The sequence below is a fragment of the Parambassis ranga genome, chromosome 9 (assembly GCF_900634625.1).
Source record: "Parambassis ranga chromosome 9, fParRan2.1, whole genome shotgun sequence".
NCBI lineage: Eukaryota > Metazoa > Chordata > Actinopteri > Ambassidae > Parambassis > Parambassis ranga.
In genome coordinates, this window is record NC_041030.1 from 19,955,087 (window position 1) to 19,978,331 (window position 23,245).

The 23,245-nt window shown below is 44.2% G+C and overlaps 1 protein-coding gene across 1 annotated transcript in view; it reads right to left on the reverse strand.

The window, feature by feature from the left end:
* Positions 1 to 484: 484 nt before the first annotated feature.
* col27a1b (collagen, type XXVII, alpha 1b) overlaps positions 485 to 23,245 on the reverse strand; it is a 53,119-nt gene continuing 30,358 nt past the window's right edge. The window contains exons 14-61 of the mRNA XM_028414473.1: positions 22,894 to 22,938; positions 22,513 to 22,566; positions 22,129 to 22,173; positions 21,944 to 21,997; positions 21,549 to 21,602; positions 20,711 to 20,764; positions 20,196 to 20,249; positions 20,069 to 20,122; positions 19,935 to 19,979; positions 18,986 to 19,039; positions 18,695 to 18,739; positions 18,488 to 18,541; positions 17,574 to 17,627; positions 17,360 to 17,413; positions 17,220 to 17,273; positions 15,612 to 15,665; positions 15,409 to 15,453; positions 14,986 to 15,030; positions 14,758 to 14,811; positions 14,220 to 14,273; positions 14,080 to 14,133; positions 13,138 to 13,191; positions 12,960 to 13,013; positions 11,391 to 11,498; positions 11,250 to 11,303; positions 10,921 to 11,028; positions 10,792 to 10,845; positions 9,580 to 9,633; positions 8,628 to 8,684; positions 8,489 to 8,542; positions 8,356 to 8,409; positions 8,229 to 8,282; positions 8,089 to 8,142; positions 7,901 to 8,008; positions 7,714 to 7,821; positions 6,948 to 7,055; positions 6,821 to 6,874; positions 5,353 to 5,415; positions 5,135 to 5,188; positions 5,002 to 5,037; positions 4,493 to 4,510; positions 4,357 to 4,392; positions 2,821 to 2,847; positions 2,659 to 2,724; positions 2,342 to 2,510; positions 2,138 to 2,247; positions 1,508 to 1,726; positions 485 to 631 (exon numbers count right to left, since the gene is read on the reverse strand). Of these exons, the coding sequence (XP_028270274.1) occupies positions 485 to 631; positions 1,508 to 1,726; positions 2,138 to 2,247; positions 2,342 to 2,510; positions 2,659 to 2,724; positions 2,821 to 2,847; positions 4,357 to 4,392; positions 4,493 to 4,510; positions 5,002 to 5,037; positions 5,135 to 5,188; positions 5,353 to 5,415; positions 6,821 to 6,874; positions 6,948 to 7,055; positions 7,714 to 7,821; positions 7,901 to 8,008; positions 8,089 to 8,142; positions 8,229 to 8,282; positions 8,356 to 8,409; positions 8,489 to 8,542; positions 8,628 to 8,684; positions 9,580 to 9,633; positions 10,792 to 10,845; positions 10,921 to 11,028; positions 11,250 to 11,303; positions 11,391 to 11,498; positions 12,960 to 13,013; positions 13,138 to 13,191; positions 14,080 to 14,133; positions 14,220 to 14,273; positions 14,758 to 14,811; positions 14,986 to 15,030; positions 15,409 to 15,453; positions 15,612 to 15,665; positions 17,220 to 17,273; positions 17,360 to 17,413; positions 17,574 to 17,627; positions 18,488 to 18,541; positions 18,695 to 18,739; positions 18,986 to 19,039; positions 19,935 to 19,979; positions 20,069 to 20,122; positions 20,196 to 20,249; positions 20,711 to 20,764; positions 21,549 to 21,602; positions 21,944 to 21,997; positions 22,129 to 22,173; positions 22,513 to 22,566; positions 22,894 to 22,938 (3,162 nt within the window). The remainder of the gene's footprint in view (positions 632 to 1,507; positions 1,727 to 2,137; positions 2,248 to 2,341; positions 2,511 to 2,658; positions 2,725 to 2,820; positions 2,848 to 4,356; positions 4,393 to 4,492; positions 4,511 to 5,001; positions 5,038 to 5,134; positions 5,189 to 5,352; positions 5,416 to 6,820; positions 6,875 to 6,947; positions 7,056 to 7,713; positions 7,822 to 7,900; positions 8,009 to 8,088; positions 8,143 to 8,228; positions 8,283 to 8,355; positions 8,410 to 8,488; positions 8,543 to 8,627; positions 8,685 to 9,579; positions 9,634 to 10,791; positions 10,846 to 10,920; positions 11,029 to 11,249; positions 11,304 to 11,390; positions 11,499 to 12,959; positions 13,014 to 13,137; positions 13,192 to 14,079; positions 14,134 to 14,219; positions 14,274 to 14,757; positions 14,812 to 14,985; positions 15,031 to 15,408; positions 15,454 to 15,611; positions 15,666 to 17,219; positions 17,274 to 17,359; positions 17,414 to 17,573; positions 17,628 to 18,487; positions 18,542 to 18,694; positions 18,740 to 18,985; positions 19,040 to 19,934; positions 19,980 to 20,068; positions 20,123 to 20,195; positions 20,250 to 20,710; positions 20,765 to 21,548; positions 21,603 to 21,943; positions 21,998 to 22,128; positions 22,174 to 22,512; positions 22,567 to 22,893; positions 22,939 to 23,245) is intronic.

Here is a 23,245-nt window from a genome sequence, read left to right on the forward strand (position 1 = left end):
GGTGTGTGTGTGTCTGAGGCACGCAGTATACCTGAATGAGTGATATTGTACTTTGTAAGGCTGTGAAACAATAACTATTGCACTTTATATTACAATATACAGTACATATACATGTATAAATAATACTTGAAACAGGAGTTATTGATGGAACTGGTCCGTATTTCGGTGCAGACCGTGAATAGAATATGATACAACGTGGTCCGAGAGATGTCAGACATTAGAAGTTCGTGTTGCCTCCTTCCAAAAAATGCGGATCCAGGTCTTTAAGCACAAACAAGTGTCCCAAAAAAGGAGCTTATTATTGTTTTCCATAGGCTGATGAGTGCCAGAAGTCCCGTCTCTGGGCCCTCTTTATCCGGCACCCCTCCTCTTCCTGCAGTCCAAGCATATTTTGTGAAGAAAACATCCCCCCCCCCTTAAAATGCACCTTCCATGCAGTCACTCCTTTGGAGAAGAACTTCCAGCACGTCCACAGTGGATCCTTTTACAAGAAGCACACAGGTCCGACCTCGAGGTGGTAGTGAGCACCGGGCTCTGTGGTCAGCAGGTTGTACAAGTCCACTATGGGGAGTAGATTTGGGTCCTGGCTCTGGAAAATGAAGTGCGTCTGATGCCAGCGCCCATCTTTGATCTGAAAGTAATGATTGCATTGTGTCACATGACATTGATGAACCAATGAGCAGGTTCTGTGGACTTTTTAGACCTGGCTCTGCCTCCAGAAATCACAAGCACTTCAGTTCCTATTATGTTCAATGTTTTGGGATGGGGGCAGAAATATTAACAAATATTGAAAAACTAGGTCTGTTCCCTTAAAGGACGCTTTAAGTGCTGAGGGTATTATATTGTTCCAAATATAAGACGACCCCTTTTTTAAGCCTGCTAGGCTTGAAGACCAGAATGCTTTTATTTTCAAGTGTATTGTTCATATTTTAATTTTTGCATTGGAAGTATGAAAGAATAATCCATTACACTGCATCGTTCTTCTGCACCAGCCAAGACTGGCTGGCTTTGAACTGACTGATAATCCAGTGCCTTCAGCTGGATGACGGCTCCGGTTATGGGCAGCCGCTCGTTTCTTTTTTTAGGTTATGTTCTGACACGCTCGCCCGTCAGTCTCTTTGAGGAGACCACTTTTAGGACTGCAGTGAGTTTTTCCTTAACTACATTTTTTCATCACACCCTGATAGTGTATGTCTTGGCTATTTGAGAGTTGTTTGATGATGCGATTATCACTATGAGCTTTAAGTTGGCTTTAAAACCTCCTCAGTTGTTGGCTCATGTGTCCCGTCTTTGAAACTGTTCTGTTCGGGGTGATTGCTCGCCATCATGCAGTCTCCTACACTAATTTACAGGGTTGGGCAGCTTCAGTCCTGGGTGTAAATTTTAAATTTAAATTTGTTGCAGGTGTATTATTAATATGTGAAAATTTAGACCCTGAATAAAAGATGACCCCTTTTGTCAGCTGACATCGTCTGATATTCAGAACAGTAATACAGTGAGTGCTTACCCAGCAGTCGTCTCTGGCTATGAGCGGCTCTAGGAGGTCTCCGGCCTGAATCTTCTCCCCTGTCCAGGCTTTGAAGCTCACAGCCCTGGATGAAGGTTGCATGGAGGGTCCTGCTGCCCACACAGGGGTGTTGAGGCAGTGAATGGTGATGTGCTGCACAGCCTCAGTGCTCAAAAGGTGGATGAAGTTCATCTGGATGCGACCTACTCCAGTCTCCAGCTAGAAAGCGAGAGGCAGGTCCAAGATCATTTAATCAACACCACTGCAATCTATGACTTCTGGATATCCCAAATTTTCCAGCGGGACCTTCCCAAAATGAATAGTAAAGTATATTCTATATAAACCTGAGCATAATCAATGTGAGACTTCCAGGTCTGCTCTGACTTTGAAAGAGTTGCATCTGGATCCCAGATTTTGCCTCTGGTTGGTCTGTTCATCCCTATTATTTCATTTTATGGATTGTGCAGGAAATGAGTCCACACTGTGTGTGATGTGATGTGATGTGTTGCACTACATTGCGGCTCCAAAACAAAGGAAAGAAGAGATTGTGGTTTTGTGGAGCAAATGTGATACTTTAAGATTCACGGCTGGTATGATCTGTCAGTCTCTAAGTAATATGTCGAGCCAAACCTTTGAAACCGTCACAGGCTTCAGGCAAGTCTGTCCTCCACCAGTGAAGTTACATGCGACTTCTATGGTGTCCGCAGCACAGCCAAGGTTTGGATCAATCCAGTAAGTGCCTGACAAAGATAAGAAACGACACAGGAGGGAATGGCTTGAATTGAACGGAACAGTTCATATGTGCACAGAAATGATCTTTAAACGTCTCCTCACCATCGAACATCCGATGCTCACAGTTGTACAGGTCTCTGCAGATCCGGGCAGGATTGTCTCGGGTTCCCAGTGGGTTCTTTAGGCTCTGGATCAGAGTGCTGAGGTGCTGCAGTGTCTTAAAGATCTCTGTGCCCTGGTCTAACATGGGCAGGTCCATACTCTGATAATTCTGGTGATATGAGGTGTTAAAATGGCATTTTATATCATTAATTTACTCGTTAGATCTGCTGTTTTAAGGAATATATCTCAATTGTTCTATGCTTCTGCATCACTATAGATGATTCATTGCAAGTAGCGGGGTGTTCCTCAGAACTGACCTCTTGCTTCAGTGCAGTGTGGGAATCAATGATGACTTGAAAGGCAGCACCAAGAGCCTCATTTCTCTGCAGAAGAAAGACAGCATGCCAGTAACAACTACCAGGATTATGTGCACTTTGTTTTTGCCACGTCTGCATTTCCAAAAAGTCCACATTACTTACAAGAGAGACGGCCGAACTGGGAAGACCCTACAAACAAACAGGAAGCAGAGTCTGTATTATTTAAAGATTGTTTTCATGTCCACATTTTCAAGAGCCACACAATGCGCTCATGACGCAGGCCTCTGAATACTAATCTGCACTGTTGGTGGTGTTCATTTCTCACCCAATATGCAGACAATCATGAATGCACAGGAAATGAGGCGTGAATGCACAGGAAATAAAGCATGTCAAATGCAGAGAGGAGCCGCTGGCTAAAAGCTATTCAAGGTAGAACACAGAGGGAAGAAAAAGACGAAGCAGGCCTGACTGGTGGATTTTCTTCTAAATAACACAATGTGCTCACACTGTCACTGCGGTGTGAAAATCAGCTTCTGTTCTTCAAAGGATTTTTTTTAAAAATCCTTAAAGGTGGGCATGAAAATATCCTTCAGCTCGGCCCACCACAGAACAAAACTGTTCAGGAACACAACACAGAGCTCAAAGTGTTGCCTTCTAAACCCCTCTGATCACCGTCTGATCTGGACACGCCTGATCCATGAAAAGCCCCACAGACAGGGTCTGGGGTGGGCATGATCATCTGTGACAAAGTTTTTCAAATGCCATAATCTGATTTGGAAACAAGAGAAATTCATCTGTATGAAGAACTGCATTCTGACTCAAAGGAAGTCAAAACAAGACTGACACCTCCTGGACTGCATATCGCTCAGAATGCGGCTGCAGGTGTTCCCTCCTGAACATGCTGCTCTTGCCTGAGAACCAACTAAATTAGCTGCATCTGTGTGAAAACTCCCAATTTAACCAAGCAAGTTTACACATACCCGAGTATTTTAAAAAACTGAGACTTTTCCCTTCGTTTCTGCCTTTCATTTACACATAAACAGAGTTTTCGCCTCTGAAAACGAATCTTTCTAAAAACTCAGACAAAAGTGGAGATTTTGGAAAACGCCATATTTATGTTTGAAGGTGAACTGACAAAAACGGAGAAAAACTGTTTTCGGCAGTCTGCGCGCCAGTTCGTGCGACCTTTTTGTGTAGTACGGCTGCCAGAGCAGCTATAGTCTAGTAATGGAAGCAATCCCAGTAGCGTTAGCATTTCTGTTGCTGTCAGCACTTTTTACATGTTTGCATTTGATACAGCTCCTCTTACTGTGTAGAGGAGCAGAGACATGTTAGGTCTCCAGGTTCAGCAACTTTGAAACAACTTCTGACACAAAGAGCCAGACTGCGATGAGGGTTCTGATTGGCTTGCTCGGCTTTCTCCTTCTTCCTACACTGCCACCTACAGGCTCTGCGTAGTCGTGATCACTCTTGGGGGCATATTTATGCGGGTTAATGTAAAATGAAACTTGTTTGAAAACGATGATGTGTTCATGATGTTATTTTGGAAAACGGAGGGAAGGAAATATTCGTTTTTCAAAATATCCAGCTATGTGTAAACAGGGTTAATTCGTTTTCCATTTGTTATGACACTTAAATCTAGACACTGTGAGATAAAGTCATGTTTTTTACATAAGATATTCAACAAGAAAAACTCACTGGTGGTCCGGGTGGTCCACGAGGACCAGGAGATCCCTGGAAGAAAAAAAAAAATCCATCGCAATTCAAATTATTTATGATACAGTCGACTCATTTCTTCTCATACTGTGCAAAGAATATAAATGAAGCTACTCACTCTTGGTCCTTGCAACCCCTGTTGGAGATGAAAGAAGATAAGTATAAAAGGAGAATAAGAGAAGACCAGATGTTATTTTATCAAGCGGACTGTAATGCCATCTCTGAGCCGTCTTCTACTGTATTTTGAACGGCTCTCTCACGTCTGTGCGGGCCTACACTCAGGAATCTTATTCCCACACAGTAAATCCTGTTTCCACACAGCGGCCCATACATGAACGTTGGCGTTTTAACAGTGAGGTTGTGAATTATGCCTGTGTGTGCGACCGCTCAACAAACCTCTTAAAAAAAAGCTTGAGATGTGCAAGCAGCCAACATTTATCACCCTGACAGGATTTCCACAGCAGCTAAGTGTCACTGAGAGTGTAACAACAAACAGTGGAGCACAATAGGAAATGAAAAGCGCTGAAGGCAAAGGAGGCTGAGCAGTGTGCTGTCTCCATACTAAGTATCCTATTCTGTGCTCACAGTACAGACAGAAAAGGATTCATCAAAAACAGCACCACGCACCATCTCCCCCCGACTTCCTTTGTCACCCTGGGGTCCCTGATGGAGAGAAAGAAGACAGAAGATCACTCCATCACTGCCAAAAAAGAGAAGTCACATACTGCTTGGCAGATAGGATGAGCTATGAGGTACATACAGGATGACCGCTGGGGCCGATGATGCCAACGGGACCCAAAGCTCCCTCCATACCCTGAGAAGCAGGAGAATGTTAGTGACGGAGGACACACATGATGGAGCATCTGATGAAGCTGTTCTTATTTTTCATGCCAAGGTTGCAGTTTGTGAGAGCTGAGTGCCAGCAGCATTGGCTGAAATACAGCAGAGTTACCAAACTACCATTAATCTTCATCGTACCATCAAACCACGTGGTCCTTTTGGTCCCTGTATCCCTGCTGGGCCAATGTCTCCTGGAGGTCCCTGCACACACACACACACACACACACACACACACACAAACAATTCCTTTATTAAATAGTATATAAGATACGGGAAGTTAAAGGTTAAACAAGAATTATGCAATGATTTGTATTTGTTGACCTTTACTGGCTGGAAGACAGAGTTGTTACACTGACAAACGGCTCAGTGGTTTGCAAGTGGCAACCACTCTCATAAAATGCTAAAGCAGCTGAGGAAATGTCTTCAGCTGCAGTTCGTTAGTGTGCAGATCTAAGAGAACTCCCAATGTCCCAGTCCCACACTGCAGTATATATCAAATACATGCACTGCCATAGAAGTCATTTAATATTAACAACAAATGATACCACACTCAGACTATTTTATCCTTTATCTTACCTTGTGTGCTTTATTTACATACCCTGGAGTGTGTTGCATTGTCATGTGCTCATCCCATTCTATAGTGAGGGATGTTGTTATGGCAACATGTTTGACACGTGGATGTAAACTTGACTGGTTGGTGGAGCCATAAAACAAGCTACATTGTCTAAACTGCTTATCCATCGGGGTTGTGGTAGTAACAGGAGGAGCAGAGATGCTCACATCTCCCCTAGGGCCTAGGCCAAGTGGGAGATGAATCTCTCCAGCGCCACCTGGGTCAACCTGAGGTTCTCCACCAAGAGGTTGTAGAGATGTAGAGAGAGCGACTGGTTCAGTGAGCGCTTCGCCTTCTGGCTCCCTTCTATATATAAATGCAGCGCTGCCTACTTGAACTCCTCCAGACAGACTTTCCGCTTCACCTGGAGGAAGTTTGGGATCCTTTCCAGAACAGAACCAGGTGCTGATCCTCATTCCAGTGACATCACAATCATTTATGTGAGTGCTGTAAGCCCTCTGGTAAGCCTTTCTGTGATGGCGCCAGACGGGCAGCATCATCAGCAAAAAGCACGACCTGATCACTTTCCTCTATTTTGCTACTGGTGATATTACAAATACAGTCCTTTGCCAGGACTTGATATATTTTCAAGACTTACTACTGCATGTTAAATCTGATAACCTTCCTAATTATCCACAGCTTCTGAGTTCGAACAGCTCTGCTGGACACAGAGCTCATCTGCGTCACATCCACTGCAGGAAAGTGTCCAACATCACTCCGAGCGCTTTCAATTAAAGAGTCAGACTCTAATAAAGGCTGCTCTGTTTCTGCAGCTGGTAATGATCTACAGTGCAGTAGTGCTGTAAGACAGACAGACTGGTGGTGTAGCAGATGTCATCCTGGGGCATGTTACAGTAACACCTAACAGCTTTCATGCCTAATCTTCCCAAAGAAAATATGCACCTGACAATTAAACTTGGTAAAAGTCCTTCAGCTAAAAGTAGTTTTCAGATCATTCTAATGTCTCTTTTCAAAACCTGCATGGGAACTTACCTTTGGTCCAAACAGACCAAACACCCCTGGAAATCCTTGTCCACCAGTGTCCCCCTGATTAACAGAAGGATGTCATCAGAATGTCATCACTGCACAATTACAGACCGTCGTCATATAAAGGACTCACTGGTTGCCCTTTAGCTCCTAGATCTCCTTGCTTTCCTGGCAATCCCATTCCACCCATGGAGCCTCTCTTTCCTGCTGGACCAGCTTCACCCGGCAGACCCCTCTCCCCCTGGAAAACAAACATAAGAGAATCCTCCACATATCCGCTGCACAACAACAACAAAAAACAAACTGCATTTACTGTGACCCCCTAATTTATCCAGAAGCTCAGCAGTACTGTGCTTTTTCTTCTCTTTAGTGCCTCTTTAAAATAATGCAGATTTACATTTCAAGGCTTCAAGCCCAAACTCTCCAAATCTAATAAATGCTTACATTAGTACAATATGACCGAATCAGAGAAGAAGTTAACGACCTAAGCACAAGCAGCGAGGTGTAAACTGCCAACAACCACATATTCAATAAGTAAGGCCTCTGTGTTTGTCACAGTCAGGCGTGTTTGTGTTTTATAGATTATTGGAAGGCCATGCAAATAAAGCCTGTGCCAGCTCATTAATATTTTGCAACAGTAACTACACAAAAAGACTTCAGTAGGATAGGAGGCCTTATGAGAGATGGTATGAAGACTTTATGCAGAGTTTGGCCAGCAAAATCAGAATTAGCTCAAAATATAAAGGCAGCATTTTAGCACGGTGCCAAGGGAGGAGGGTCCATCAGATTAAAGCTTTTACTGTAGTAAATCTGCCTGCATTGTAATCTATAAAAAAATGTGTTTCTTCCTCATGCATAAAAGTTTCTCAGCACGTCTAAGACAAACTGATCAGCCTCACCTTTGGACCAAAGGAGCCTTGACTTCCAGGAAGCCCGGTCACACCATTTTTACCCAGCGGCCCAGATTTTCCAGGTAAACCCACGGCGCCATCGTCCCCCTGCTCCCCCTAAACACAAAAGACGCACAATAAGGACAGCTGTTCCGTCTGTTCGCTCTCTGACAAACAGCCCTGACAGAGACTTCACCTTGACTCCTTTACTTCCGTCTGTACCAGGGAGACCATCCGTACCAGGTGGACCCTCAAGTCCTTCCCTGCCAACAACCCCACGTGGGCCAGGAGGCCCCTCTGGACCCTTAGAAAAGACGATCAGAAGTATTATGTCACAGCTCGCTTTGGTTTGAATTGTATGGGACAGAAATGCATCCGACTCACTGGTGGTCCTTTGGCACCTGATGCTCCTGTTGCCCCTGTTTTTCCTTTCTGACCCTGGAGCATAAAGAGGTCATGTTCCACAGATCGTGACAGAAAATCAAACACACACACACATATCCTTCATCTGTTTATGTCCTTACTTGATCACCTTTGGATCCTTTCAGCCCAGGTTGTCCCTTTGGCCCAGTATGTCCCTGAAATGATTCGAATTGTTTGGTTTGTTTTGGGCAATTTACAGTTGAGTTTCTGATTTTATGAGACACTTACAGGAAGCCCGGGAGCACCAGCTTGGCCTCTCCCTCCATCCAGACCTATTGGACCCTGAAATATGTAATTGGCTGTATGGTAACACTGCTTTAAGCCCATTTACACTAATGTGAAAAACAGGAGCTTGTCTTACAACGTATCCGGGCTCTCCCGGCTCTCCTCTCTCCCCTCTCTCTCCAGGAGGGCCCTGGGGTAAAATAATCGATACATAAACAAACAATCCAGAACATCGCTAACAAACACAACAGCACTGGAACACATTTGAAACTCACTCTGTCACCTTGGGGACCCGGCGGACCTTCTACCTTGCTGTCGTCTCCATGCTCACCCTGAACAAGCAATACCGAAACACACCAGCAACCACAGTCAATGGAATTTCCCTTAAATTCAATGGTCTGTGCAAAATCAATGCTCCTTTTTTTTTTTTGTTTGAGACACACGGCCCGCTCCCTTTATATGAACAGCAAATTATTACATGCACAATTACCCACAGTGATTCCATTTCACAATAATGGCGCTGCTTCCACAGTCTTTATGGGAACCACTATAAACAGAGCCAGGGATGTGTGTGTATAATGTTTATGGTTATGTGAATTAAACAAATGAAAAACCCAATGTAATGTAAAGTGATGCAAGCATCACTGTGATACAGATCTATATTTATCTGCAGTTTTAATACCAGGCTCTTATATTGGCCAGTACTAAATTTTACACTGATCCGTGTGATAGCATGATATTGATTTAATTAGAGAGCAGGCACATCGAGGAGATTGGCAAAGGGAAAGTAACAAATATTCACATCCAGATGGCTTCTGCCCAGGGACTAAAAAAAATGCAAATGACTGTCTCACTAAACAGATCGTGTGCTGTGTGTTTTATTGTGTGCCGCTCCTGTCAAATAAACACAAATTATGTGGCTAATATCTCCACAATCATGAGCTGAAGAGTCCAGGTGCTTGGCTAATTATACACATCTGACAGCACAGAGTTAATTGAATGTGTCCTAGTTCATATCATTGATCGAATTAAGGGAGGACTTTGGGAATACTGCGAGAACAACAAGACAGAAAACCAAGGTGCTAATTAGAGACAGTCCAAATGTGTCAAATAACAGAAGACGCACTTAAAGATGATGAGCTACGCAACAGTTTTACACCGTTACAGGCCAGCAGAGCTCATCAGGGACAAAGTGCAGGGACAGCTAATAAACAGTGAGGAGCGTACCTTTTCACCTGGCGGCCCAGGGGGCCCGAGTGGTCCCTGGGGTCCCATGTGACCCTATGATGAGAAAAAGACAAGACACGAATCTCATTACAGTTTTCACTCCACTTTGCTGTGTGACATATGCACATAATATACAGAGTGTATCTGAATAGTGTCATCAATCACGCCGTCAGGCGTCACATATCCGTAGATTACACTGTGGTCTTGAAACTTACAGTCTTAAATCTGTTATGTGCACGCACAGGTGCAGAGCAGCAATATTTGTAAAAGACATAAATGCCTTATTTATACTGGTATATTTAGATAGCAGTATGGCTGCAGTGTTTGAGCCAGTCTCAGCCAGATACTGATCAGTTTCCTGTTCTCCCAACAGTCGTCCTCATTAAGCATAAATCGTGGTGGTGTGGTGGTTAGTGCATGTTCTTCCTGTGCCTGCCTGGGTTTTCTCCAGGTTTCCTCCCACATACCAAAGACACACATGTTAATCATGTGAGTGGTTATTTGTCTCTCTCTGTGGTAGCACATGGTGAACCATGCCTGTGACCTTGTACTCTGGGACAAAGATGAGACGAGTTGAGAAAATGGATCGCCATGTACGAAGTGTTGATTAATTCTAATGGTATTAATCATGATGGGGGATGATGAGGATTTTTTTTTGTGACATCTGTAGATAGACTGCAGATTTTGATCATCACCATGTTGGCAGCATCTTTAATTATGCAAAATTTGCATATGCATTATATAAAAAATATATTTGTCATAAAAAAGTAACTTATCAATAAGACCAAAGTTGCTTTTGCACCCGAATGTAAACGTGTTTATTTCTGCTGTAAGGTTGAACACTTCAACATGGGCGTCTAAGGGGTTTGACAGTCCCCAGAGGCCATGGGGGGAACTGCAGTTCTCTTCTCAGCCCAGGAGGTTGCAGCTTGGTTTTAACAGGGCTGAAAAACAGAGGTGGTGTTCTTTGAGGGGCCACCTGAGGCTGGTTCCAAAAGCGCGACCTCACAGCAGAAACAAACATTGACAGCTTGGAGTGGACACTCACCCCTTTATATTTATATCACAGCTGAAAGTTATGCATAATAGATGACACAGCCGCTTTGAGAGACAGCTGATTGACAGTGGATTTTTCTCGGTTTTTAAGTGCCGCAGGTCGCTCACTTTTCATTACCTCCTGAAATTAAGTGCCTGAAATGAAGAACTGCTCACCTCATAGCCCGGTACACCTGGATCTCCCTGTTGACCCATTCTCCCTGGAGCACCCTGGGGAAATATATATAGATTTAGCCCGCATACGGCAACTAATTAAACCCTTCAATCCTTCTGTGGAGAACCTACTGGAGGCCCAGTGGTTCCTCTGGCTGCCTTCTGTCCAACAAATCCCGGCTCTCCCTGCTCACCAATTGGCCCGGTCTCACCCAGATCACCTTGGTGACCCTTGTTCCCCTGGAGAAAGGCCATCAATGAGGACAAGTACACAACGACACATTCAAACATGATCCTCTATTTGACAAGTAACTCAAACTGTGCGCTTCTGAAGGGCCGCTGGCCTCACTGTTGGTTTACAGCTGCAGCAGGGAACTATTCAACTCCCAGTGCAAGTGAGTAAATTGACAGGCATTCAAGGATAAAGGTGTATTTAGCTCCGAGCAAGTGAACTGACAAACCTTTTCTCCTGGTTTTCCTCTCTCCCCAATTTTGCCAGGTTTACCCTCCTGACCCTGGCGAAAAGAAAATCGAACAGGGTAAGAGGCGGACAAAGCGAGCTGTCTTTTTACCGGAGCTGAATGAAATGCGGAGACACTCACCCTCACCCCGACCAGGCCGGGAGGCCCAGGTGGTCCTTCCTTTCCTTTCAGGCCAATTTCACCCCTGTCTCCTTTAGCACCCTCGGGACCAAGTTCCCCCTTCTCACCCTGGAAAACAGGAGTATGATGAAGTCCCAAAAGTATTTTCAAAATATAGATGATAATTCCATTTTATAGCAGAAGTATGTTTTTTTTTCTGTCCAATAACAGCTTAAATCTTTGATTTTTCCTGACTCGAGGGACACAGGGTTCTGCCTGCAGTGTGTGGAGATAACATCAACCAGTTTGTGAGCAGTTTGATTCTGAGAAATGCTGCCTTTGATAAATAAAACCCTAAATTGTATCCAGGCCACCAAAGAGACAGTAAAGATGAAAGTACTGCTGCAGTTCCTACAGTGACAGCTCAGGCATGTAAACAAAGGGTTACAGTAGTTTAGCTAGAATGACACACAAGCATGAGTAATTTATGAGTTAGACACAACAAGCTGTGCAGGATGGAAGAAAAAAAAAAAAGGATGTCATGGCGGCTTGACATTCAAGCTGTGTCACAGCATAAGAATCCAGGCCGAGGCTCAGCTGTACATTTAAGTAATTTCTAACAATGCATGATATTAGCCAGTTATTGACAGATATTTTAGCCACATATTTTATATATTCTCTCCTTGGTTGGTGCCACAGTTTACCCAGCGAGCCCTCCCGCTGACAGTTTGCTGGGTAAACTTTGCTCGCCGTTAACTGCTCCCTGGGGTCAGGCAACGAGGTGAGACAGTTTTGACTGTAACGCGTGCTATGTAAATAAGATTTAATTGAATCATAAGAGCTCTTTGCTCAGAACTAATGAGAACAAGAACTGGACTTGCATTCTTCAGCGTCACAGACCTTGCAGATACCGTAAGTTGCCATAATTACACAGCCTATGTTTATTTATTGAGCTCTTACTTCGCCAATTAATTCAACAATGAAGCACTTTTCATTCCAAAACAGCTGACAGCAAAAGCTGCAAATCCCCGACAAGCTCTCCATCCAGGAGCGGCGCCGTGTCCAGGAACCTCTCAGACCTGGATAACAGAAGACGTCCTGTACAGCATGAAGCCGAGCAGACACTCAGGTTGACAGTATTCTAATCCTCACTGTTCTCTGCACTCACATTTTAACCACCTTACTCTGAGCCAAAAGCAGTTTGTGGGTCTGTCAGCCATCCTTCCAGCAGTTTGGCTCTGCTGAAGAGTGCTTTCTTTCCTTCTTTTCTTTGCTGTCATAATACTTGCCAGACAGTAGAGCTCTTAAAATAGCCGAGCTATCTGTTTTCACTAAGCGTCAACACAATGCAGCTCTAACTGTGCAAAGGCCAGTGTTTCACAAACAATACTTGCTCTAATAATACGCTGATACAGTAAGCAGGGAAGTTCAGCGGGTTCGCAGACAGACGGCTGCAGGATAGAATTAATCAGAGCTGAAATTAGTGGTCAACATTTGCCTACAGGCCAAACATTTCTGTGGGAGCGACGCAATTAAAAACGGCTAATAATGCACATTGTGTTGGGTCACAGCACGTCTGTTCACACTTGCCTTGGCTCCATCGGGTCCGCTTAGTCCAGCCTCCCCATCCATGCCTGGCTCGCCCTGATGGACAATTAGAATTATAATGGTTTGTTTGCATGTGACAAAGACAGCAAACCAGGAAGTAAAAGCAAAATGCAAACCACACAGTGATGAAATCACAAAAAAGGAAACCTGGGACACTCACCCTCTGGCCTATCAGACCCTGCTCCCCAAGGCTTCCAGGTGGACCAATGTCACCCTGTCGGGCAAAAAAGCAAAGAGAAAAGAACAACATCCACTGATGTTAACATCTTGTTTAAACATACTTTTAAAATGTAAAATAAAACACACCAATATCACCAATCATTCAACTCAGGCACAATAAGAGAAGCCCCACCTGTACCCCACCTCTCACCCATTAACAGTGTAAACCTACACACATAATGGTAATCTGCATGAAAATTGTGAATGCGGGGATGATTTTGTTTAATAGATCTCTGGTATTCTCCTTTCTTTGATTGTAGTAAATGATTTTTATTTTTGTACACTGTCCCTTTTTAAGTAGACAACACAATACAATAGAATACGAATGTTTTGTCCACACAAAGGCAGATTTAACCATGTGGTGCTTACTATGGGGAGTTGCATGACCCAGATGTGTGAGGAACACATGGATTATCATTTTAGTCAAAACAATAATTAAACTCAATTATCCTCTCAAGTGCACCATAACCTTATAACCATATGAAATTTTCACTTGTGTCATGGTCGCCTCTTTGCACTGATGGCTGCTGGCTGTAAGAGTGACAGCAGTAAAATGCAGCATCAGCGGTGTGTGGCGTGAAGAAAGTCTGTTTTGGACTCTCAAGTCTTTGTCGTATAATCGATGAACTAAAACGGGTTCAAGAGTTCAAAAGGGGCAGAGATTATTAGCGAGGAAAACAGCACACACAGCACATCAAGGGGACTGAGTCATTTCATTGTGTTATAATATCTATAAAAAGCATGGCTTTAAAGACACTGCATCAAGACACAGTACAGTATAACTCCAGTAGGTTGTGCTCCCCCTGTGGTCATAACCAGCGATTGCAGGAAACGCTGCGAAAGTTCAAAGGTGTAATTTTCCACAACATATGATCATGTCCACCTTCTCTCCAGGTTCACCGGGCGGTCCTCTCTCTCCAGTCTTCCCCGGCGGCCCCTGTCAGACACAGTGACAGACTTTATTATTGTGTGCTAATGTAAAAGTCAGTGGGACGTCTCAGCCAAGCTATGTGATCAACTCACCCCCAGTCCCATCTCCCCAAGTGGTCCAATCGTTCCCGGTGGCCCCGCTGGTCCCTGTGGCAGCAAAGCGGAGACATCAATAAAAAAAAAAAATAAATGGTTCGGAGCACCTTCTAATCTTGGACAAACACCTCTGAAAGTGACAGTAAAGGAGAAAAATGTGTAAAGAAATAAGAACTAGGGAGAAAGTGTGGATTTGTGGAGATAAGTTAATCTGGCGGGGTAAGAGCCTTCAAAACACAGAGCCAAAGCTTCACCGAGACTGATGGAGGCTGGTCTGCTGTTATAGAGACACACTCAGGCTACAATAAAACTGCCTCTACAGAAAGGAGGTGGTGTAAATCAAATTGTCTCAGACTCTTCTCTGCTTGTGTCTGCGAGACTTGGGCAGAATGAGAGAAAGAGGATTAGGCTGTTGAGGGCTGTTTTGCCGGGATATGAGTTTTAACGAAAAGTTTCAAAATGGGAGCACAGTCTGTGCAGACAAGGACACGAGGAGGACGTGAAGGTGACACACACAAAAAAAAAATAAGCTCACTGGTTCCCCGACAATTCCTTTGGCTCCTGGAGGTCCAGAGGGGCCGTGGACACCCTGAAAACAATACAGTCATTTGTAACACACACACACACACACACACACACTACTGGCTAAAATGCTACAACGCCCACAGAAGGAGAAATGCCTGTCTTATCTGCTTACTGCCCGCCAAAACCCCCAAATTCATGACTGACCTAAGACAGAACTCTGTTAGCCTCATTCACTTACTGGAAATCCCTTCAGCCCGGCTTCACCTGGCTCACCAAGCTTTCCCTGCAGCAAAAACAGACAGATGGAAAAATAAGACCCAACAAGTCGATAATCAGAGTCCTAGCCCGACTCCAGGTGAAAGTTTAGGCATCAAAAATACTTGGATAGGTCACAGAGATCTTAATGAAGACAAAAATGTGTTATAGTATTATAGTTTAGTTTGTGCATTTTCCAATGTGTTATTATGGAAATGTTCCATGAAAAATTTGATTTTTAAGATGATAATGAGGACATTAATGGGTTAAAACATTAACAAGGGTTACAAAGTGAATGTTTATGTCCAGGAGGTTTTAAAAACCAGGACCGGTGTGCCAATTCTTATTATGTCATTCATTTCGTGAGGGGAGAGCAAATGAGAAATTCTTAAGAATGTTTCCTCACCATCTCTCCAGGGAGGCCCAATCTTCCTGGTGGACCATCAGGACCCTGCCAAGGAAAATAAGACGATCAGAGCTCTCTCTATCAGAGTGTTTAAGACCGCCAAATACATCCATTAATCAAAGACTGTGTGTGTCACCTAAAGATACTTCAGTTGTAGAGATTATGTTCGGAACATGTGTATTAACCTCTGGCCATGTGCTCACCTTTACTCCCGGTGACCCTTTCTCCCCCACTGGGCCATCAGGACCACTTGGACCCTGAATACAAACAAAACAAAACCGTCACTTGACAAAACGTGTCCCTTCATAGACCTGGGGCGTATGTTGCTCAGCATATTAAGTCAATGATTTCAGCCACTTCATCTTTATTTCTGCTCCTTGAACAGAGCATTGCTTTTGGTTTTATTGACATCATCAAAGATTGTGGGTGTATTTAAAATAGTTGGCATCTTCATCAAATTACACTGTGTAGACTTTGTCCCCATTTTTTCCACTGTCACACACACACACACACACACACACACACACTGACAGCGGTACTGCCTGCACACTGGGGTTATTGTCAGGAAGTCTTGGGAAAAGGTCACAGATCCTGGAGCTGATTCATCCTCGACCCAAGCCGCTCGCTTTCAGAGAGCCGTGAAGGCCTGACAGCTGTTCCTGAGTGCATCTTATGTAAAAGCGTAGAGTAGAATATAGCTCCTACCTACATGGGGCCTTGAGGTTTCCATTGTTGAGTCATTACCTAAATAAAGCTGATTTTTTTTGTTATTTGAACAAGCAGCCTGTTTTTCAGCATGTTGTTTTATAGAGAAACCAAAATGAAGCAGAGGCTGTTTGATCCACAGTAAGAGTCATTCCACTTAATTTAACGGTCTATTCTGTCTTATACAAGCACAACAGGAGGGATCATTTAACCAGGTTCCATTCCATGATCCTAAAAATGCAACTGAAATTTTAGTTTTCGTATTTTTTTCACGACTGAATATTCTACAGTGCAACCATCCTACTCTTCTATATAATCCCTTTTTTCAGATCCATTCACCTTGACTGAGCACATTAGCCCGAATCTCGCCCACTTTCACTGGCGTCTTTTAAAGTGCACCGATTCCAGGGCTTTTTACTGAAAACACCGCAGAGAAAATGGCCGTAATGGCTTGCTTGCAAATAGCAGAAAAGCATCATATGAAAAAGTTCACTTGAGTGAACTTGAGCCTGAGACGAGATTGAGCTCTCTTATATAAAGCTGAATAACACAGTGATGTGATGCAGAGGAGAATCTGAAAATAAAACGTTTACAGCTCAACAAGATTAAAAAAAAAAAAGGGAAGGAAAGAATAGCAGGTGGAAAACAAACCGGCTGGACGTCAACAGCACCGTGTGGACGAGCAACAACGTCCTTTGCAATAAGGAATAAATCATAGATGATGAGAGTTCAAGCTGTGTCGCTTTATGTGATTCAGTAACGGACATGTTAGGTTGAAAAGTGCTGCTGCTGCACTGTGAACGGCAATCAGCTAGTTAGAAACCCACTCTCTGTCTCAGTGATAGTGATGGACTTCTCCACCTTTGTCTCTGTGGAGACTGGGCTTCCTCCACCTCCGTGAAAAAGTGCATCTGCTTCACCTCCACTCACCTATGTGAGTGCAGGTGACTATAAACAAGTCAAAGCTGCAGGTGGAGGAGGATCGATGTTTTTTTTTCGGCAGCTGTTGAGTTATTTCAGGCTGCAGTTCCAACCCTAAAATTCATGTACTCGGTGTAAACAAAGCCAGCAGACAGTGGTTCGCTGTCATCTGATCGGTTACTTACCCTCCTGCCTTTGGGTCCTCTGATGCCGACTGCTCCCCGTGAACCAGGAGGCCCCTGTATGGGTGAAAAACAATCCTTTAACTTCAACTGAAGGTATCTAAATTACCACTGACACGGTTTACTAACACTATAGAACTCACTGGGATGCCTTCCAGCCCAGGTGAGCCCACCTCTCCGGGTATTCCGGTGTGACCCTGATGGAGAAAACATGAACTACAATGACTTCTGGCTAAGCTGGACAGCCTTACAGAACATTATATGCCAATTTAGATGGTCCCGCCACCCAAACCCCTTACACATGTAGATTTGAACGCCCCCCTGGTATGAGAGATGGGGTCCAGACTTACTCCTTACCATCGGCCCCGGTTCACCTGACGGCCCGGGGGCACCCGTGTTCCCACGATCCCCCTGAGGAACCACAAGTCCCAATTACCAAAAGACATAATACGGAGGGAAGCAGTAGAATTTCAGAGCACTGTGACAGAGAAAGGACTTTAACACAGTTGAAGGTTTGTTCTAAAACATGTGCTTTGTTCTCCTTTTTGTAGACCCTGTGGGTTTGGGGTCGTTGTCCAGCTGCATGACCTGGACTTATATTCAGCTCACTGACGGATGTCCTAACATTTTCCTTTAGAATTTACTGGTATCATTCAAGCTCAATTGTTCCATCGATGATGACAAGTCGTCCTGTTAGGATGCAGCAAAACAACCCATGATCCTACCACCACCGCTCACTGACACCTGAGTCATCTCTTAGGCCCCGTTCACACTGGAGAAAGTCATTCCAGCTAGAGTAGGATTGAGTCCAGACAGCCTTTAAGCTGGATGCGTTCAGACCTATTTTCAAATCTGGCTAGCACACACTTCTGTCCGCACTCAATCCGGCTTCATCCAGCATGTTTGCTGTCTTCCAAACCACTAGGTGGCGACTCGTAATATACAGACTCTGTTCAGGCCGCGGTAGGACCGCGTGTGCGCATGCGTCATGCGTTTTTTTTGTCCCGTGTCGCGCCCCGTGAAGAAGTAGCATGTCGCTAAACGGAAGTAGCATGTCACTAGCCGGATTCGCTAGCCACATTTGCGTTCACACTTGAGCCACATTTGAGCTGGATACTGCGGGATTCGAGGTGTTCACACTCAGAAAAAACACATCTGGATAGGCCCGAATCCCGCTTTAGCCAGATTTTTTTCCCCAGTGTGAACGGGGTATTTATTGGCTGAAGACAGGGAGACACAAGAAAATATGACATTATAGCAACCGTAATAACCTTTTCTCCGGTGATGCCCATCTCTCCGACGGGTCCGAAGAAACCAGGCAGTCCCTGAAGGGGGGAGAACACGCTGTCTTAACTGTCTCTTATTTCTCTTGGTTCTATGAACTCATAATAAGCTGTGCAGCTGTGGGGCTCCGACAAAAACAGTCACACAGTGAGCATCAAACAGAAATCAGCAGAAAGAAAGAAAAAATCCTTTACCCTCTCGCCAAGCTTTCCGACCTCGCCAGTTATCCCGGTCTCGCCCTACAGCAAAGCAGCCAATTAGCATATCACAAACTTATTCATGCTTTTCGTTTTTTTTTTTTTTACTTCAGTTCAGCTGAAATGTGCTCGGAGGCCATTTCCCCTGTGGTAACGGAGAATTAACATCAAATTTACACATATTCAGATGATACATTATCATAAAAGAGAACCAGAGAGAGAGGGAGAGAGTGTTCAGTAAAGGATGACACAGGTTCGGCTGTGAACTGTGCCACTTTTGGGCCTGACCTTGGGTCCATCTGGGCCTGTCAGTCCAGGGAATCCCTGCCTCCCAGGCCTGCCCTAAACAGAAAGCAAAAATGACAGAGAGAAGTGTACTGAAGCTCCACAGGACGAACAATAAATCATAAAGGTGTAGTCTGCAGTCCCTCTGGAGGGACAGAAACACACCGGCGATGGATGCCAAAACAAAAACATCACTTTAAGAAACTTAATGATCTCGAAAACAAAGCAGTTTCCAGCTTCAAAGGCTTCTTATTACTCACACAAGTCTTTGGGTCATGTGTGTTTGTTTTCTGTAATCACTTGTGGGTTACACTTTTGGGAGATGGCAGACTGAAGTCAACAACGACAAAAATACACACTTTCATTGGAAATGTCTTCTCTATTGTTTAACCAGGGATGAGTCCAAACAAACGATAGTCGCTGTGGACTTTTATTTATACTGCCAAACAATTCAAAGCATCTTTATCAAGTTCTACACCCTCTTTATCCACTAATAAAATATAATATAAATCTACATAAGAGGAGGATATTTGGAAAAACAAACAGCACAGGGGACCCATGTGACCTCTGGAGCAGACATCGCTATAATGAAATATTAAGATTAGAATCTATAAACACATCAATCATCAGATACAATTAGATCGGATAAAGAGCTCTATGCTAAAGAATAGCTTTTGTTTGTCACTGTGTGTGTGTGTGTGAAGAGGATAGCAATTTGCTGACCAGTCTGGGTGATACGAGGACGCTGCGTCCAAAAGGAAGTCTTTCAAAACAGCTTTAGAAGAATGGAAAGAGCAGAGCGCCAAAAAAGCAACTCCCCATAATTGTTGCTAAATTTAGGCAGACACACATGGTGCACTTGTGTGTAGTGGGTATTGTGGTGCTGTGTGTGGATCCTCAGAGAACTGTGACTGGTCTTAAGAGTTATGGGGCCGATCCAATCAGCGCTCACCTCGAGTCCTGCAGGTCCAGCTGGCCCGACCGGTCCCTCGTCACCCTGATGAGAGAAAACGGTCACGAACAGTGAAGAAAAAGAAGCAGTTTGTTTATTATAAACTCATTTTCATGATGCATCATCAACCCCACCTGGAGTCCGGGCGTTCCTGTCGGACCTGGCAGACCTCTGGTCCCCTGTTTTCCCTTTGGACGCAACACAAAGTGTGAACGTTCACCTCATTTCCCTAAGTGGAGACTAATTTCTTATGCCACCAACCTTTGGTCCTTCAGGGCCATTTTGTCCTGGTAGGCCGATGTCACCAGGGAAACCCTGTGGAAGTGACACACATTATAAACCACCATAGAGTCCTGTCGTTCAGCTTTCATGCTGCAGGGATGCTGCAGAACGTAACCAAGGATTAAACCATCTCACTTCCTCACTCTGTCTTAAAGCTTTAGTAATATCGATAAGAAAATCAACAACAAGACATTTCAATACTTGTGGCGGCCGATGCAACTCAATCCCATCCCCAGTCATCAGGGAGCATTTCATCCATGACAGAGGGAGGTCAAAAACCATCTCTAGAGTGGGCTTTATTGGCAGGGAGTGTGCTTGAACATTCATTGAGGAAGCATTTTTGAGGAAAACACTGCTAAATAAGAGTCACTGAGTAATTAGGGGATGTTAATACGAGCTTAAAGTTGTGTCACATACAGTAATTCAGGAAACAAACATTATTGGAAGCATTGCTGTGAAAAACCCTAAATGAATTTCTTTGTGTTCAGTCTTACCTCTGGGCCAAGAGGACCAGGTAAACCATCAGGACCCTTTTCACCAGGGATGCCCTAGGAAATGAAAAAAAAAATGAAATTATGTTTTCTTTTTTGAACAGGAAATTCCTTGTAACTTTAAAAATGAGAAAATATCTTTATAGCGGCACTTCCGGCCAATAGAATTTCTGTTTTCATAAAGCTATATGACAAATCCCTCAATCAACTGGGGCTCAGCTGTGATCCCGACAGGAAGAAGAACACTTCTCAGAAATGTCTGCTGTCATTGCCGCCGCAGGATGTAGAAATCTCACAGGCCGCCGGGCGTGCAAGAATCTCAGATCAGATCAGAGAGCAGTGAAGATATTAGGGACACTTATGATCACATGAGGGCCAACCGGTGGATTAGTCTCAAAGCTCATAGAGCGCCTGCACCGGGAGTTTGGAATGCCTCCGCTTTGCTCTTTGAAGGCCTGTTTGTCCGTGATTAGTATAAATTCCTCAGACCAAAAATTGTCCTAAAAATACACGAATGCCTGAGGTTTACTTTTGTATCCGTTTGAAGTTTCCACCCATTTTCCTTCAGAGCACAAACATTTTATCTCTGAGTGCATCCTCAGACTTGGAGCACAGAGCAAGGCTTTTATCTGAAGCGAAAGAGGAAGAAGCTGCCTTCAAACCTCATTTTGAAGAAGCAGTTAAACCATGAAAGCCACCAAGGCATGAAAAGGAAATGCTTAAAGAAGTGTAATCTCTTCTGTTAACCAAAAGGTGGTATCAGCTGTGTTGTGTGGAATTTCCCTGCCAGACTCTCTATATGTTTTCCCTCAGTCAGTACTCGGGATGAAAGAAATAATACCTGTGGTCCAGGTTTCCCACGAGGACCGGGCAACCCAGGCGAGCCACGGCTGCCCTGTAACATAAAAGCAGACTCAGTGTAAACAAAGACAAACAAGCATATAAAACAGAAGCACATGCAGAGCAGTGCAATGGCCTCCAGCTCCTTTCACATTCTTATCACGGTAAACCATCTGGGAGGCAGAGATCCCTTATGGAACACAGACTACAGCACGTCACAGCAGGTCTCATTAACAATAATGTAAAGTGACACACTGACAGCGGCAGAAATGAAACACAACATGTTCTAATAAGAGGCAATCTGTCATCCTGAAGGGGGCATGAACACAAACGGATAACAGATACAAGAACAAACACATCAAACCACCAATCAGTGTGTATGAATGATCCACACACCTTGTCCCCTTGGAACCCGCACTCCCCCGGCTCTCCTGGTAAACCAACATCCCCCTGAGAATCAAACAGAAACATAAAAAAAACATCAACACTTCAGCTCCTGTACGAGCTGTGCATGGTATCGCCACCGTTAGCATTGTTATCTATAGAAGGTTAATGGTTTGAGGAGGACATGTGCAGATCACCTTATCACCTTTCAGTCCTGGTTCCCCTGCATTTCCAGGAACTCCCTTAAAGATAACAAATAAAATAACAAAGAAAAGATAAACATGATGAGCAATCCCTTATAGTGATGGTTTAAACCCTGCTTATCCCACTGTGAAGCACGGCAGTGGTAGTATCATGGTTTGGCCTCATTCAGTGCTGGAACAATAAATTCTGAATGAATGTCAGGTCATCTGTTCATGTTTTTGAAGTCAAAGTCCGGACCGTAATCTGACTGAATGGTTGTGAAGGACCTGAAACAAGCAGTACAATTGTAGATGTTCTGTCCAATCAGCAGACACCAGAAACATTTAGCCAGTGCTGCACAAGCTTAAACTGATGTGTCGTAACTGCAGAGCATTTACCTTGAGACCTGGTGGTCCTGGTAAGCCCATGATGCCAACAGGACCCATGTCACCCTGCAAATAACACAAAGTACATAATATGCACACAATCCAGCATAACTAGGGCACAAAATAAAATGTAAAACCACTGACAGTTTTGAGACGCAGACTTTTGATGAAAAACAGTCGAAGTATTGACATTTTAAATCCACGCCCGGCACTCAAGACACATGAAATAAAAATGTTCTTTTTGAGCCGAGATGTGGAGATGTGTGAGAATAGCAAAGTGAGTTATCAAACTTTGGAAAACAGAGACACTTTCCACTAAAAGGGACTTTTAGACAAGAATCAAAGTGAACAAACACAAAACAACATCAGTCAGACTGACGGAGCAACACTCACAATAAGACCAGGGACTCCACAGGGACCAGGAGCTCCCAGCTCGCCCTGAGAGAGAGGGAGGGAGGGAGGGAGGGAGAGGACAGTCAGGCGGGCCTGTAGAGCTGTATGATCAACATGACACCAGACACTTTTTACATTTTGTTTGTTGATTAGTTTCCCCCTCCACTTCTAGTCTCACTAATGTTCAGCACAGAAAGCTTGGCACGTGGCACACAGAGCAGCTTGTTGTCCAAATGATCTACACCGCAGCCACATGCCAGGCCAGCATCCAGTGGAGAGATGGATGACACACATGGATGAGGCCCAGTGTGGCCTCCTCTTCTCCTTCGAGAATGAAAGGTAGAGAATTCAG